Source organism: Aplidium turbinatum, chromosome 2, assembly GCF_918807975.1.
Source record: "Aplidium turbinatum chromosome 2, kaAplTurb1.1, whole genome shotgun sequence".
Lineage (NCBI taxonomy): Eukaryota > Metazoa > Chordata > Ascidiacea > Aplousobranchia > Polyclinidae > Aplidium > Aplidium turbinatum.
In genome coordinates, this window is record NC_137473.1 from 18,985,772 (window position 1) to 19,004,379 (window position 18,608).

An 18,608-nucleotide genomic window follows, 5' to 3' on the forward strand; every position below is an offset into this window, starting at 1 on the left:
GATCAAGAATACTGAAACATTGACACTGCTTTCTTTAATTCCTGCTAATCAAATGCTTCATTGTTAAGCTTCACGCGGCATAACCGACTTTAGTCAATTCCGATCATCATTAACCAAGACATATTGGTGTAGACTTTAGCAGCACAGCAACGATACATGATGAGCTTTTCGTAGTTTCTTCGTATTAGTTTTCAGTATTGTAGTGTAGTTTAATAGGCTTCTTTTTTATAAAGTAAAAAACAATTTCGTTTTGGCAAAGATCTTAGTTGTAAAATAAATCTTTCACAGTTTCAGTTACCTTTCAAAATGTTCTTTTGACTTCACGCCAGGCTTCATTTTGCAACTTTGTGTCGTTTGAGAAACACGTTCTTATTATCTTTATTGTAATTTCACGACAACTTCAATCTTACTGAGCCACTGACGTCAGTTTTATAACAAAGTGAAGCAATGTTGATAATCATATCCTCATTTTAATGTCGTCACAACGCATTAGAATCATCCTTAATAGCTGCTGAAACATCTTTAAAGTGAAAGTTTTGAAATTTGCATGTTTTTCGTATGTTAAAATTGTTCTTCTGTTAGGTTACATGTTCAAAGCAGAGTTGATTGGTGGTTCAAAACTTGAAAATTGCGAGTAGAAGGTTGCACATAGCTCGAAACTGCAGGTTTTATTCTGACTCTCTTCAGGGGCTAACGTCAGAATAAAATAAACCTTGCCAAATTTACTTTTCGTTTTTCTTCTACTGTAAATACTTTCCCTCATTAAGGTTTATTTTTCTCCTGAAGAGAGTCAGACGAAAACCTGCAGTTTCGAGCTATGTGCAACCTTCTACACGCAATTTTCAAAGCACTTCGATCTCAATGTAACTTTGACTATGAGCCACGTGATGAATCCTTTCGTATTTTTTGTTCATATATTGCTCCAGTCAGTGCCGGTCTTTGAGGTGTGCAAACTGTGCGATCGCACAGGGCCCGCAAACTAGGGGGCCCGCAATTTACTCAGAAAATGCAATAATTTTGCCATTTCCAATGGAAAATTTCAACAAAGGAATTAGCAACAAGAAAACATAGAGACTCAACAGGTGCAACCTATTTTGTCCCCCGAACATTTCGTACCCTGAAAAGATCGAAAAAAAAAACAGAGCCGAAGTCGCTGATCGGAATTGCCGCAAACATTTCAAAATTTCTCTCGATCTTTTCAGTGGACGAAATAGGTCGAAATTTAATTTTGTTACTCCGATTTCAGGGTACGAAATCGGGGTACGAATTTTTTAGGGTACGAAATAGATTGCATCCAGACTCAACATAGAGACATAGCTTTATTTCCGAAAAATACTGAAGAAAGCATGATCTTATCCTTTTGCTATGCCACCGGACAGCACCATTTTACAGGAATATTCATACCCAAATTTTGTTTAACATGCTCTCAAAATGCCCCAAATTCAAAATAATTTTTCAAAATTTTCTGGGGGAGGCCCCCCAGACCCCCGCCACTGGGTGTCGCCTCCGGCGATCACGCCATCAAGCTTCGCCTGCCGACCGTCAAACTATCCCCCTCGCCTTTCAAAATACCTAGCTACGCTAGGCTACTGAATTGGATCATTGTCATTGGGGCCCACAAAGCATATTCCGCACAGGGCCCGAAATACCCTAAGACCGGCACTGCTCCAGTTTCAACAGTATCGCTGCTGCTAACCCTGCTGCATCTTGATTGAATTTTAATCTTCAACTTGCGTACAATCATCATTATCGGCGCTTGGTGTAGTTTTGTGAATCTGTTTCATAATCTCAGACTCAAATCAACCCTTTTACATTGATTCAACGTCTGCAGACGACCGACTGCATGCAACGCCATAAGGTAGCGTGGTGACGTCTGGACTGCCAAGCCATGCTGCTATCATTCTTTTCACAGTCGATTACTGATGTTCATGGCTAACCTAACGATTAACTTGATAATTAAAGCGAGTTTCTGTTTTGTTTTTTTTTTACTTTAATAGTTCATTGTCAATACTAATCCTTTGATATTTCGATGCTTGACTTTTATTTGCAAGTAGATTCAAGAGCTTCAAACGAGTTACAAGCGCATAGTGTTGCCAATTGCTTATATTATATGTCTGGGTTATTGTCGAAATGTAGAAATTCGAAAAATAATGAATAATGGAGAAATAAAACAGAGCAACCTTAGCGGGCTTAACACAGTTTTTTTACTCACAAAAAATATAACATAATTAAAATAAACTCAAACGTTTTCGACACGTACGTGTGTCCTCATCAGGAATTAAATCTGCAATATACAATTATACATAAAATGAAAAATCGTAAGATAAATTTGACTACAGTTATAGTACAAAGTCAAATTTATCTTACGATTTTTCATATGGCCTTTTTGAAACGTAATTGTACCGCGTCAATTTCTCTGGCAATAATATTAAATTCAAAGTCGGCGTGGCACTGTTGTTGATGATCAAAGATCGAACTTTTATGTGAGCTAAGGTGTTCTTTGATGCGGGAGTGGAGTGGGCGGAACATGCTGCCTATATAGCTTTCCCTGCATTTTTTTGCATGTGATCTTGTAGACACAGTTCTTGGTGGTACACGTGTCGTCGTTCCGTAGTTGGCAGTTTTGCAGCCGGCAAGGTTCGGATTTTTGTGGTTTTTTAAGTGCGTTTCGGAGGGTTCGTGAGCGTTCGGTTCGTGACAATAACTTATTTTATAATGCAGTTGAGTGTCTGCAGTACGTATAGTTGCCATGGAGTTTCCACCCGATCTTTCAGGGACTCTTCTTTGCCGTGGTGCTTGCAAAGGCGTGATAAAATTAGCAGCAAATTTTTCCGGAAGTGAAACTGCATTTTTGTAATTGTTCTCAAACTCCAAATCACGATATTTCTTTCGAGTGATTTTCAGGGTCTGAAACAACTCATCACAAGAGTCAATGTCAAGCTTTTCTCCTTGCAACGTGATACTAAATTGCTTTGTAAGTGCCAAAGGCTTCAAAATCAGCACAAGTCCCAAATATGTTTTTGCAGTTTCTTCATTACTGCAGTGCTGTGGCCAGTGGCCTGATCCAACTCGTCCTTAATACCTTCAATGAAAGTCCGTCATTGTCTAGCGTCAAATCCAAGACAATTTAGAACTGTGATCAAACATCAATAAAAGAAAAACAACAGCAATTCGAGATGCTTGCAAACAACTAAATTGAAGTAGAGCTTCATAGCAAATAATTTTTTTCTGATTTATTGGGAGAGGATGCTGCCAAAATATTGGGGGGGAGGATATATTCCCCCGGACTTCGGCACCACTGCCTTCCAACACATAGCCTACCTTTTGAAACGACTTGGAACCCCAGTGCATGTTAATGAACAATGAATCCGACGCCACCATGGGGGGTCTGGGGGGCGTAGCCCCCCAGAAGTTGAAATAACTATGACGATTTTTTCCCACTGTCCAAAAATCACCCCCCCGAATTCTAAAAGTGGATAGAGCCCCTGCAACGTTAATCTCATGAATGCGAAAATAAGTACAGAAACACAGCCTACAAGTTGTTTTATTGCTTCTATGACGTTTTTGGCTTCTGACTTCAACTGATAATTTTGTTGTCAATTTTGACGCCTTACTACAAAAATGTAACTAACAAAAACAATGTAAAGTATACTGTGCAGCAATAGCACAACTTGACCAACGGCGTACGCAAGGAGGCATGCCTTTCTTCAAAATTGTTTGTTGTTTGCAAACGAGAAAAAAAGTTCTAACGATTTGAATTGTATTTTAATATCAACAATTCAAAAGCGATCTCGGCAAACCTGCTAATTTTCAACTAACTATTCCATTTACCAAAAAAGTATAGTAGGCTAAGCTTATTTACGTTGCTCCACCCAGCTGCCTATAGATGCCCTTTATCATAAAACTATGCCATTAAAACCGAGTTGCATTGAATTAAAAGTAGCATTCACATCAAACCAATAACGTTATAGCCTATGACTATTAATCATACCAAGAACTATTTTACATACTAGATCTAATTTTAGGCTACTTTGTACCAGCCTAAGGTGTGTGCGTGCACCGGACCTTTATGGGGCAAATTGCATATGCCGAGATGAAAACAAAGTAGGCTAATGCGCTTTTGGGAGGAAAACATTTTTGATGTGGCATGTGCTTTGAGAGTGCACTTTTAATGGTCAAATCGGGGGGGTAAAATGTAAAAAAAACATTTAAAGAATTGAATTATATGTAGGCTACATCACAATGAGCTTGTTAGCAACGCAACAGCTCGTTTCTTGCAAACATCTCACTGCGAAGAAAGTTTATATGAAGTCCGAAATTAATGTGCAGGCTAGCCTATTTGATGATCTGATACATCACAGTCGACTTCTGATTACACACGATCGCATTAACTCGAGACCAAATAAATCAATTTTTATTAAGTTGACTTAGATCTATTCTGGTTGTTCGCGCTGTGGTTAATATTGTCAATGACGATCAATCACAACGAAGCTTCATTGTTGCGGAATGTTCTGTTTTACTGTTCCAAAGAATTCTTCCCACTCGCTTGGTCAGTATAGAATCGGCGCATAAACTGTACCACCAACCTCCGTTGCTTGCTGCACAGTTTGCGCTACCGCTGCAAAAAAAACATTATTTGCCATTCCGAATTTCTTATTTGAATAGAAAACCATTTTATTACTTTTGTGCGTTGCAAGCGCAACATTACCAAGAGTTTGCAGTGTTTTATGTCAGTCAATCATCGAGGGTTTTTGACATAGCCTCCTACTGTAGGAAGTGTAGATGTAGGCCTAGGCTACTTTCTTTTACCACGCAGCCTATTAGGCTAACTCAATATATCTATCAGCCCCGACATCTCAGTTGAACAAACACGTAGCTTTACAACCACGTACTAACAAGATAAAGCAACGATGATTTCATTTTGGCATATAGACGTAGGCTACAATTGAGCAAAGCATATCGAGGATAGCTGTATAGTCCGCCCCGTTAGCTCAGTGGTTACGCGCCCGCCTTAAGATCACGCGGCGCTGGTTCGGCTCTCGGGGTGTGCGCTTGAGCAACGCATTTTCAGGACTGCTCTCTATTCAGCGGCACCTAGTGAATGGAATAATTCCCTTGAAACAACACTTCAAAAATCGGAAAACTTCACTCTGCCATTCTTGGTAACCTGCCCTACGTCAAGGGCCTCTACAAGTAAGTTATGCGAAACTGCCAGGAATAACCTAGCAAGGCTTTGTCCGTCCGAGGATAAAGATTCAAAACCAAACTAATATAGTTAGTAGAAACCTGGGTACAGATAAAACTAATGGAAACTATTCCATAACAAGCGAAAACCTTGCTTTGTCTATTTTGGTGGTGGGGCCAGCATCAGTCATTTGAAGCCTCCAAAAACCTGCGAAACAACTACAATGCCAAGACTCAGCTTTCCAAGAGTCTTTTTTAGTTAGAAAATAAAGATTCAATCAATCATTCAATAAAAATTTCAAGCAACGCACAAAGATCTGGCACCATGTTGTGCATAAATAAATAACAAATATCTTACTGCCTATCGTTATCTCGGTCTTTGGTGGTGAATTGTCTGTCATTGTGAATGCCGTCTATGTTGGAGTATTCATTCAGTCCATCACCAGCTGTGCCGCTGTATCCTCTCACATGCAATCTGTAGTTGTCGCTTTCATCCTCAATGCTGAAGTCACTGAAAATTTGTCTACAGTTATAAAACCGAACAAAACCCGGCTCAAATATTTTTGCCTCAAAAAGCCTCAAAAGCAATATTTTTGCCATTCGCTCAATGGTTACGCGCCTGCCTCAAGATCACGCGGCGCTGGTTCGACTCTCGGGGTGTGCGCTTGAGCAACGCATTTCAGGACTGCTCTCCATTTAGCGGCACCCAGTGAATGGAATAATTCCCCGGCAACAACACTTCAACAATCGGAAAACTTCGCTCTGCCAATCTCAGTAACTGGCCCTGCGTCAAGAGCCTCTACAACAGGCCCGTAGCCAGCCGGGGGGCAGGGGGGCCTCGCCCCCCCTGGCAAAATCCCAACATTCTTGAGCAACAGCTGCAATTATAATGATTTTGCCCATTTTCCCGTTGCACAGCTCCAACTGGCCCAATTAACTACAATTGTTTTGTTTAGTTAACAGCTATGATGATTAAACAATTTCGCCCCCCCCTAACTCCTCTTTTGGCAACCTCAACAGGTTCAATTCAACCAAGGCCAACACGTGTTAGATTGGTAAAAAAATTGTCAGAAACTGTGTAAAATAAAAATGTTTTGGGAAAGAATGATAACCTAACAAAGAGGGAATGGATTTCCAGCAGGCCTACAAACCGGTACAAATTAGGCTATACTTAATTCTTACCATTCTTAAATACTTACCATAGCCTACTTAATTCATACTTAATTCATACCCATTACTTACCATACTTAATTCTAAGGGTCAGTGATAACCAATCTGTGCAGTGATAAATCAAATTTGTGCAGTTAAGCAGTGTTTATTTTTTTTCTTCAATCCAATCAGTGTAAATAAATTTTGTTTCTAGTTTTCTGATCTGTGAAGTGTTTAACTTTGCAGCAGATATTGCTACATTTGAATCTAGCACTGCCGTTTGTGAGTGTGGATTCTCAGTGTTAACAAGGGCTGACGCTCCCACTAGACGGAGCATGTTACAACCAAGACAGGCAAACTTAGTGCTTATGGCCTTTGAACATTCTGTATCGAAATCTATCGGTTTAGACTTGTTTGTGAGACGGCTTGCATCCAAACATCCGCGACTGCAATTGCAATAGACTAGCTCACGGTTGTATAGGCGGAATGTAATCATATATATCAAAATCCTCGGCACTAGCTTCTTCGAGCCAGTTAAAGTTTTTGCTCGTAACAAGTAAGCTACCGCTATTTATACAACAAGTCAACAATTGCTTTGTTATGTTGGTCATTGTAATATGGTTGCCGTGATAAGAGACCAGTGTTGGTCTTAACCAGTGGCGTAGCCAAAGGGGGGGGGTTACAACCCCCCCCCCCCCTTTGGCACGCATGTGACGTCACGATATTGAGAATGATGCTTTCAGTCTCTTTATGCTTGAGCATGATGCTTTCAGTCTAAAAAAATTTGCCTAATTTTAAACAAAACTGCATTAAATGAGCAAGTTGTGCCAATACCTAACATTCAAACATCTCAGCCAGGAATTAGCAACAAGAAAACATAGAGACTTAGCTTTATTTCCGAAAAATGCTGAAGAAAACATGATCTTATATCCTTTTGCTATGCCACCTGACAGCACCATTTTACAGGAATATTCATACCCACATTTTTGTTGAAAATGCTCCCAGAATGCACCAAATTCAAAGTAATTTTTCAAAATTTTCTGGGGGAGGCTCCCCAGACCCCCCGTCGCTGGGTGTCGTCTTAGGCGAACACGCCGTCGGGCTTCGCCCGCCGGTCGTCAAAACCTCTCCTTTCAAAATTTCTGGCTACGCTACTGGTCTTAACACTAAACTGACATATTGCAATTTTTGTTGATACCGGTGTTTAAGAGGTTAAAATGCCAAAATCATTCAAAATTTTTCGCCCCCCCCCTAACGAAAAGTTGGCCCCCCCCCTTGCTCTGCGGTCTGGCTACGGCCCTGCTCTAAAAGTATGCGAAACTACCAGGAATAACCTATTAAGGCTTTGTCAGTCCGAGGATAAAGATTCAAAACCAAACCAAGCCTACTGTAGCCTAATGCCGAAAAGTTGTTAGGTCAAGACAAAGTCAGAGTTTCATAAACTTAAAGTTTAACAAATTGTTATACGTCGAATAAAAAACGATCCCAATCATCACCTGTACAAAGCAAAGTGATGATTCTTGTTGAGATCCCAAACATCAACACGCAGCTTGCAACCTCGATCTCTCGTTAGATTGTAGACGTTGTCAAGACCTGATCAGTAAAGCGCAGTACAATTTGTAACTCGATTTGTAAAATATACATGTAATATAACTTACACCAGGGCTATTCAACTGGCGGACCGCGATCCGAGTCCGGACCTTCTGGGTGTTGATGGTGGACCTTGAGCTTTTGAAAGAATAACATTATTGCCACGTTTCAGGGCTTCTTTAAACAGATTTCTACTAGAAGGAAGAAATATTTACTGTGAATATCCTAGTTTCTGGGGGGCTTCGCCTCCCAGACTCCCCAACACTTTCTCAGAAATCCAATTCGAATTACATTTTACCTAAAAAAGTGGTTTGGTACAGATAGTTTAACTTTCGTGGTTGCGTGTAAAATAACTTATTCACCGGACAGCTAAAAATATTCAACTTGTCAAACTGGACCTTTGTTAAGATTAGATGAGTAACCCTGATATAGGCTACACCAGTGTATCTGTGATACAACGCTACAAGTTTCGCTGGTATTATTAATATTTTAAGAAAAGCTAAAAATCAGACAATAGGCTATGTTGTTTATGTTCTGGAATACCTAACACCAAATAAACTAGCGATCCAAGTCGCGTGGTCTATTCAACTTGACACTATTTTTTGTTTCCTGTCAAGCGTCATATCGGAGCTGCTTGAAACAAATTGTTTTTAAACAAAAATATTTTTTTATTAAAATAACTTACATATTATAGCTGCAAAAAACAAGATGAAAGAATTTTACCACAAAACCAAGACCTGACAGTCGTAATAATTACTAAATATATAATGCAAGGAATTGGAACAAGCCGAGGCACCTTAAATTTTAAAGCCCTTTTTAGGTTAGGCTACCGCTATGTTATTGTATGCCAAAACAAGTTAAAATTAAGAAAAACAAATTGTAGAGGTTTCAACAAAACAATTTTTGTTTATTTTAATAAGATTTTAGTTTGTATCAATTGTCTTATTTTAGTAGAGACTGTCGGCTGATCAAGATCGTTTGGCATTTTTGTTAGACTTATGTTGTTTGTGACTAAAATTATGAAGTTTGTCCATTAATAGAGTGGTACAAATATTGCCCACACTCAGTAGCCTTAATATTGAAGTAGGCTACAGATGCACGTTCTCCACCCTCCATACAATGCGACTTTCGCCCATGTCTTGTCCATCATAGCCTACACTGGGTCTCCAAAACCTCATCCGACATCACCATCCGAAGCCAAATCTGACTAGAAGATAAAACCAATGCTCGGACACGAGCTGGAACCCAAGGCGACAGTAGGCCTACACTATACTAGATCCTACTACATGTAACTGCACCAACCAAACGAGTTAGGTTAATTGGCTGAATACTTTTTTGAGGTACTGTTGGCCAGTGGTTCCCAGCGCATGGGTCGCGACCCAAAGTTGGGTCGCCTGATAATTCTTTTGGATCGCCTGTTTTTCAGGCATATTGTAGCCTATCTTGGACGAAAAAATAACAATTAAAAAACAACATTTAAACGAGAAGAGATCGATCGCAAAACTGGAAAATATAAACACAAGTCATAAGCGTTTCATGTCGAGACATCGGAAAGCTTTGTAGCATGTTCGTAGTGCAAGAACTTTCAACACTTTTCGTTTTTGTTCTTGTTATTATTATTAAATGTATTTGACTTTGACTTTGCCGATATATTTGACTCTCTGAATTCTCTAAATTTACCTATGCAAGGCAATGGTTTTACGGTGATTGATCACGTCGAAAACGTTTTTGTATACCACAAAAAACTCATACTCTGGAAAAGTTATGTCACCAGAGATGAGTACGATATGTTTGCTCAGCTAACGCAATATGTTTGTGGCAAGGAATATTAAGCAAAACATAATTGGACACTGGACAATTGAATTGAATTGACACCTGGAACAGTTTGCCAAAAAGTTTGTGCACTATTATAGGGAATCTCTAACACCTAATAGCCAAAATGATCGGATAATAATAATATTGATCCATTTGTTGGAAAAGATCTGCCTCAACTTCCCATCCATGTTGCAGAACAGTTTATGGACATAACGACAGAAGCATCAAATCGTATTTCTTTTGCGTCCTTCAAAGACAAATACGAATACCCCAAAGATTCTGCAAAGATCCACTTTTGGGCTTCCATGTAGGTAGCCCACAGCTTCAAAATTAGTGATTCAAAAATTGATTCCATTTGCAACAACTTGGCTTTGTGAGTCTGGATTTAGCGCCATGTGTGCAGTGGTGCCGAAGTTTGTTGAGGATCGGGGGGGATAAATCAAAATTTTATCAAATTTTAACGATTTTGAAAATTGGGGGGATGCATATTTTATACACAATCTTAGTGGTAGCTTACCGGTAGCCTATTAAGTTTATTAAACAATCACCGGACTTCGGTAAATTAGCTGATAACAGTACAATATACGGATAAGAAATCATGGAGATAAAAGTGCTACCAGTGCTCTTGTGAATGACTGCTGCAAAATTAAGAAACAAGCAAAGAAAAACTGGTACCTCCATCGGAATTCGAACCTATGACTTTTCAATGAATACTTAGTTTTTCCAAAAAAAACAGAAGTTATACTTTTCTTCTTGCCCTCTCCTTCACTAGAATCACTACAAAACTACTAAAAGACCATAGGACAAAGTCACTAGTCAGGAGACTGAAAACAACCGAAGCTACCGAAGAACATCTGCAAATTTATAACTAAAATAATAACTTTGAAATATATCACAAGAACTTGTTACAACCGAACATATTGCGTCTTATGGTAGTGCGCATTGAAAACTCATTAGCACTGTCATTTATGCTGATGTCATCAAGACTATTTTGGTGAATGTTGCAAACAGTGCTAGCATTCAACCTTTTCTGTCCCAAAGTATTTCTCAGCCAGGTTTTCAATCTACAAAGATTGGAAAACGACCTCTCACAAGCAGCAGAGCTTACCGGGCAAATTAAGAGGATCTCAGCTGAAGTATTTGAGATCAGAGAGGTTTTTCCAAGGACAATGCCTGGTAAGCTCTTTTAGCATCGTGCAGAGATTTTGCTCCTGTTGCCTTTCTGAATGAATCAATTTGATAACTTATCGATTGTCTATTTAGCTCTGAATAAATTATGACAATTTCAGGAACTAAGCCGGTCTTGAAAATTCGTGCAAGTTCTTTATACTTTGCCGAATCGGAATTCAGGCTACTTTCAAACCGTTCGGTCGGTTCAGAGTTCGGTCACTGTGTCCATGAACTGATTGTAAAGTAATTTATAATGCAGTTGAGTGTCTGCAGTAGCTGCTATCGAGCCTCCACCCAATCTTTCAGGGACTCTTCTTTGCCGTGGTGCTTGCAAAGGCGTGATAAAATTAGCAGCAAATTTTTCCGGAAGTGAAACTGCATTTTTGTAATTGTTCTCAAACTTTAAATTACGATATTTCTCTAGAGTGATTTTCAGGGTCTGAAACAGCTCTTCACAAGAGTCAATGTCAAGCTTTTATCCTTGCAACGTGATACTAAATTGCTCCATAAGTGCCAAAGGCTTCAAAATCAGCACAAGTCCCAAATATGTTTCTGCAGTTTCTTCATTACTGCAGCGCCATGGCCAGTGGCCTGATCCAACTCGTCCTTATTACCTTCAATAAAGGTCCTTCATTGTCTAGCGTCAAATCCAAGACAATTTAGAACTGTGATCAAACATCAATAAAAGAAAAACAACAGCAATTCGAGATGCTTGCAAACAACTAAATCGAAGTAGGCTACAACTTCGGAGCAAATATTTTTTCTAAATTATTGGGGGGGATGCTGCCAAAATATTGATCCCCCCCCCATCCCCCTACTTCGGCACCACTGCATGTGTGCATTGACACTAAACAGCGAAACCGGCTGGAAGTTGAAGCCGACATGCGGCTAGTCTAAGCGAAATAACGCCTCGATTTCAAAAACTCACTGACAGCAAGCGAGCACAGCTATCTTATTAGTGATTTGATTAACATAGTATTTTCGGAAAAAAGTCACTGCTTTTGTAGTGCTGTTTGTTTGCAATGCAATCTTGTATGGCTTTTAAAATATTAAGATAATTTGCTTGGGTCGCAAAATTTTATCAAACTGATTTTTTTTAAATGGTTTGCCTTAAAAACGTGTTGAGAACCACTGCTGTAGGCTATACTGTAGTTTAGGTGCAGGCTTGGTAAAAACTACAAAAATGACCACTTAGGTAGGTTTTGTTCAAAATAAATACCTACTTAGGGTAGCTTTCCGCAGCCATACTGCTTGCGGTTCGCCTGATTCCCAGTCGCGTAGCTGGGGGGGAGGGAGCGGACCGCCCCGGGCGGCAAGTCTGGGGGCGGTACTTTCAGACTACGATTTTTGATTTTTATTATAATCTGATAAAAAGACGCATTTCATTTTCACATGCTTTTTTTTGAAGGGGCGGCAAAATCTGAATCCGCCCGGGCGGCACATTCCGGCACATTCCCTAGCTACGCCACTGCTGATGCCCATGGCGGAAGGCTAGATGGAAGATGAAACAAACCTGTTACACTGTCAGGATTGGCTACGACATTGTTAATTTTTACGAACAGTATTCCGAAAGCGACAGATTCCTAGACGACTCCTGTTTATTCATGGATATTTATTATTATATATTATTATTAGGCTATCTAATTAGCCTTATTTAGCGTATTACCATGCCAAAAATCTCCGTCTAAACTGCCGAATCCACGTTTGTACATATCCCAGTTTTGATCAAAATTTACATCATTGCTGATGCTTCTTAGAAAGACCTGTTAACGAAATATTTAGTGACTACACAGCAAAAGACTAATTATTTGGTTGAGTTATTCTAGTCACAAAATAGACAAACGATTGGCTTTGCGAGGCAAGATCAAGCAATCGAAGGTCATTCAACTCTCGAGGTGTGCGTTTGAACAAAGCAGTCGAAGGACAGCTACCTATATAGCTACACCGAGTGGATAAAATAAATTTCAAACTAGAACACGTCGTATGGTCGTCTCGTTGTCTCCCTGTCGGTATGGGAACTTGTGTAACTTTTGCATTGTGTATATTATTTGCATTTTTCAAACATGTACCTATGTTCCTGTTACTGACAAATAAAACATTGATTGATTGAATCTTAGCCAGTAGCCAATGTATACATTTCTATTGGAAAATCAGATTGCCTATTCGTTTTTCCTATATTAGACAAATGTTTAACATTTTCAAACCGGATGAAGAGTTAATTGGTCAGTAACTTTAATTTGAACATTGAACAAGAATATCTTATTCAGTCGTCAATAAATTTTTTGTGCTAGATATTTTGTTTTGCATTTTGCATAACAATGTTGTGTTATTTTGAAAGTGTAGACTTGTCCATTAATATACGAGAGGATAGGACTTGTATAAAGTATTCAACGTCTTCACATAAATATCACAGCAAGATTACTGACTGATATGGATTGCACAATTTTTTTTAAATAAATTGAATTTTTTAATAATATGTTGAAGTCCTGAGACTTATACTTACCGTCCATCCATTGTCGCAAAACGCTTCTTTGCCAGAACGAAGAGTTTGTCTTCCATACAAAGATGATGCCACACACGACGCTGGTGTTAAAAGTGTTTCCAAGCCTTTTTTATTTACAAAAGTTTAATAAGTAACTTTTAATAAGAAACAAAACAAAGTAATTCGTTTTGTGATATTTTTCATCTAATATCATTAATAACTCAATAGGTCTAAGCTATAAATATAGTGTACCAAAAGAATTATGTTTTTATCACAAAAAGTATCTCCAAAAAGATAGCCTATTTGCGGTATAATATACTTACAAACGTTTGTTCAATGTTGTCAAGCATCATAATATAGATCTTTCTTTTATTCAAACTCAGTGAAGAAAGCATGTTACGTTTTCAACCCAACTAATCATCACACGCTGCAAATGAACTGATGTTTATTACCTAAAGAAACTAACCAGATAACCTTTGTCCTATTTTCGATTCAAACGACCCCAGAGCACAGGATTCTCCTTGGCTTCCTTTGTCGCCAATTCCTCCAACATCTCCTTTTGCTCCTTTCATTCCAACAGGTCCCGCCTTTCCAGGAGCTCCGACATCTCCTTTCTTGCCTCTTCCTGATGTTGCTTGATCTTCATCGCAGACAGTGACTTGACGACATTGCTGTAACTTTGCCACCCGTAAAACGCAAAGACATAATAAAATAATTAAGAAAGTTTTCATTATAACCAGCTTCTTTACTTCTTTCTCTAAAGTAGGCAGCTTTTAGCAAAAATGTTGAAAAAGGCTTTAGACTAATTGAAGTTAGTCTTAAGAGTGTTCATAGATAGAGAAAAAGCAATAACTAGGGCGATCAATTTTTTGAACTAAAAACTTGAAATTTTGACTTTATAATTTACAAATTTTGACCTTATTTTGACCAATAACTTTCTGCATTGCAAGTGTTGCAACCCAAATGCGAAGCACAAAGCATATTAGAAATCAAACCGTTAGGTAAGAATATCTTCTTTTTCTACTAAAATAAAAGAAAAATGTGGAAGACTCAACGACACCACAGCTGACAAACAGGTAATGAAAGTCACTCTAAAAACTGCAAAAGATTATTATGGAGTGTCTTTAAATATCCCGAAATTACCGAGAGCGAGGGGATTCTGCAGTATTATACTTCAACATCAAGTAACGTTTCACATTATCGCCTTTGAAGTTCCTGTCTCTCTCCAAAACTGTTCCTAAAATGGAGAAGCTTCTCTCTACTTATACAGAAGTTGCTTAGGAGTTCCTCAGCAGGCTATATAAATGTGGTGTAATATCATCTTGTCCCATTTTCACAATGCACTTGATGTCAGTCCTTGAGATTCTTGCTTGAATATATTTTCCAATTTGGCAGCCATCAACACCAAAGTCAGGGGACGTCATTTATTGGTAAGCTTCTTGAATGGTGTAACGGCTGTCTTCCATCTTCTGAATTATATCAAACAATGGACTGTAGCCTACTGCTCCTCTATTTCTACAAGGTGAGTAGCTAAATTGGGAGCTTTTACAGTATCTTGAGCACGCCGCAGCAAGACACCACCATCATGGAAGCCTTCCATTATATTCCTTACTTCTGGTAGACTTCTTGAATAATGGAAAGCAGTTTTCAACCAAGTGCCCCATCTAGAAACAATTGGCTGTGGAGGTTGGCCAATGCAAGTAAAACTAGCTTTTCTTGACCTGTTTTTAATGGTCACTTTTTTACCCTGGCAACCAACTCATCAACAGCAGGGTAGTGTTGGGCCTGTTGGCTAATATTCAATCGTCAGTAGTGGGCGAAACAAGATTATTACTTCAGAAATTGCAACAAATGGATTATTACGTCAGAAAAGCAACAGAAATTGCAACAAAAAATCAGGATCTGTGTAGCTTTAATAAAATATCAATAGAGCGAAGAAAAACTACGTTAAAAGAAAATTTTGACCTAACCATGAAATTTGACTTTTTTTTTACTTAATAACTTTGAAACCTCTCTTCGTGTCAGCCTGAAATTTAGTTTGTTAACGTTTTATAAACTTTGAACAAGGCAGAAAAATTTTGACTTTATTGACTTTTGGTTGCCCTAGCAATAACTGAAATGGCCTGCAATTTTGAAGATTTATGACCACTTCACTTTTTATTTGTTTATAAGAAAATAATTTAGAAATAAGAAATAGAGCAGCCCGAAACACTTTAGCTTGTTTTTATTTCTGACATCACCGTGAAAACTATTGCTATTATTGTGTCACTTAATTATTGTTCTTTGAAAAAATGAAACAATACTTTATTCCACAAACAAATATTTAAAATGAAAGTAAACTATTTAAAATAGTTTGTTCGATACAACAACAGGTGAGAAAACTTTGTGCCAAGACACAACAAAATGTAATTTCAAGTAATTTTAAAACATTTTGAACATCATAAGTCCCGGGAACAACACTGCACTCTGCTAATAGCCTTTGAAGAACATAACGTAGGCTATAAGGCCTTGAAGAAAGGATTTTGCGAGGCTCTATAAATTCTGAGATGGTCCTACGTTTTGTATTATTTTTGAGTTTATCAACAACAACAAAAGCAACAAATTTTGCTTTAAAAAAAAACATCGATTTTTTGCATTATACATTATTTTCTAAAAAAAAAAATTCTTGCTTTTATTTCTAAAGCAGCTGTGGTCAAATGTGCAGCTCAAGCCAAATTCTAACGTAGCCAGCTAAAGCCAATTAGTATACGACTCTACGGTCGGTAGCCTATACAAAATGGACAAAATAATAAAAATTAAAACTTTCTGCTTAATAGGTACCGTATCTATACCGTACCATTTTCAATGGGATGATAAAAGTTTTCACAATTAAATTAAACAAACAAATTTGCTATAGCCTACCGATATTGTTTTATAAAAAAATAGTTGTTCAATCATTTTATACAGCTGCCTAAACTCAAACAGAAAAGACTTTTTCTGGTAAACATTTTAAAATGATTTTGCGTGTTTTGTGACAACTGAATCACCAAAACTTTTCTGTCTCTTCCATAATAATATTACATGATGATTTTTCATTTGAATTATTGCACAGCAAAATGTTGCCTGACCAGTCGTCTGATGATTGACATATGAATGAAGCCCTTCCTGGCCCGATTAATTTCAGCACTTGAAATTCGAAGCTCAATTTCCGTTTAAAAAATTAAGACACCTGAAACTTCTAAATAATAAAGGAATAATTAATGGTTGAAATGTAGCCACATGTTCTGTTTCAATTCAAGCAAACGCTCACACAAGCACCATCTCAAAACAATATTAGCTTTCAACAAAATATTACACAATTACTGATGAGTGTGTTTTGACCAATTGTAAAAGGTGCGTTTGAGTTTGTAAGGCAATAACACTGTTGACTCAAAACAGCGTTTTCAAAAGTGCAGTTTAAAGTAGGCTGCCCAATTGCAACCTGTTAAAATTTTTAAGTAGACTACCAATGTAGCTGCATTTTTTACCTTTTTCAAGACCTCTGTTATGTTTGTCATATCTTGTTTTTTCGTTGTGATGGTCAGAAAAAAAAAAAAAAACTGAGCTGAACTGATTTTTTGTGTGCACCTTAGCTTTAATAGTAATAAGCTTATATTTTCTGACCCATTAGGGTATGTAGGATTGTAGGTATACATAATAAAATAGGGTATGGCTATAGGTCAGGGGTTTCAAACTAAAATTACTCTGAGGGCCAAATGAATATTTGTAAACTAATTCGAGGTTTGCAATACAGTGACATACCTAGAAAATAATGAGGTGGCAAAACAGCTACTGGGAGGAACAAATATTTTAACATTTGAAATGAAGTCATTTGAATATCAAATGCCTGGTGAACAGTTTCACTCTGTTTTTATTTGAAATGAAGGATGCATTAGCTACTAAATGGAGCCAAACATTTATGAACCGTCATTCAATGAATTGTATAATGTTATTAAAACGTTGTAATAGTATTGAAAATCTGTTTTTTGGGACGTAAGATAAAGTTTTGGTTGGAGGATTGCTCCCCTAAGTTGGAAAGAGTCTCCAACAAGTCAGCAGTTGTGAACTTAGGAAGCGACAACTGAGCAAGCGATATGTGAGCATGTAGCTGAAGTTGGTAAATGATGAACCTGAGCAAGTGGAAACTTGGAATGTCACTAGTCTGCAAAATGAGTTTGACGTCGTAGTGTGAGCCTCTGGGGACGAGAGGAGCCTACATCCTTTTACCACCCCAAATTCACAATGTTCTCGGACCAGTGTTTGGTTTCATCATCCAAGACGCGCAGACCTTCCATTCCGTTAGGTGGCTTGAAGATGGTAAAGTCATTGATAATGTGGTCAGCGATCTGTTCCTCGGCACCACATTCACAGGAGGAGGAAGAGGCCATTCCTCATTGGTGCATGGTTGAGCGAAAACCCCGACGCCCGTACGAAGACGGTTGAGGCGCACCCATGCCTGTCTTTGTAGTGTCAGGCCGATGGAGCGTGTGTCGGCGTCAGAGATGAACGAAAGAAATCTGGTGGTAGGCTATTTGACTTCCATTCAGAATTCCATTTGTGGTCCGCCCAATTAGCCACAGACGTGTCTTATTCATCAGCTTCGTTGATCAGAAGTTGAGCGGTTGGCACGAATGGGTGTCTTGATTTCAGTCGACAGAGGTGCTCATTTTGGGAAGCAAAGATGTTGTAGTGGAGAAGATTCGGGGACTGAGTAAAAAAATGGACTTTGACTTTTGTAGTAAAGTCCAGGGATAAAATGCTTACAAGTATGAAAGCATTTACGTGCTACTAAAGTGGTCGAAGATCTTTGCACCCCCGAGTTATATCGTGCTATACGCATTGGCTAGGCCTAGAGTATCACGATTAAAATTAGCTTAATTTTTGCGGAAAAACTGAAGCACTTGTAATAAAGTCAACCACATGAAAAAGACTGAATTGACATGAGGAAATCAAAGACGCTAGGCTATTGCCAATAACAATACGCTTGCGCTATTTGAATTATTGTGGGAAGTTATTCAAAGTAAAAATCGTGGGCAATTTTCATCCGACTCATCGGCAGCACATTTGTCATTCGCATTTCAATTGTTTTGATTCGCAGCAGTGCGTAGGCCACCATCTCAAGCGCTGAACAGCACTGGGCTAGGCCTATTGTATTCATGTTGTCGTCAGGGACTTTGACCTGGATTAGATTCTTAGCCTA

At 38.5% G+C, this 18,608-nt stretch overlaps 1 protein-coding gene across 1 annotated transcript; it reads right to left on the minus strand.

The window, feature by feature from the left end:
• Nucleotides 1–4,476: 4,476 nt before the first annotated feature.
• LOC145788401 (ficolin-1-like) lies at nt 4,477–14,121 on the minus strand. The gene is made up of 6 exons (XM_082600170.1): nt 13,857–14,121; nt 13,412–13,515; nt 12,575–12,671; nt 7,830–7,926; nt 5,543–5,695; nt 4,477–4,618 (listed from the first exon to the last, which is right to left on the minus strand). The coding sequence occupies exons 1-6, from the start codon at nt 14,119–14,121 to the stop codon at nt 4,477–4,479; spliced, it is 858 nt and encodes a 285-aa protein (XP_082456296.1).
• Between the last annotated feature and the right edge of the window lie 4,487 nt (nt 14,122–18,608).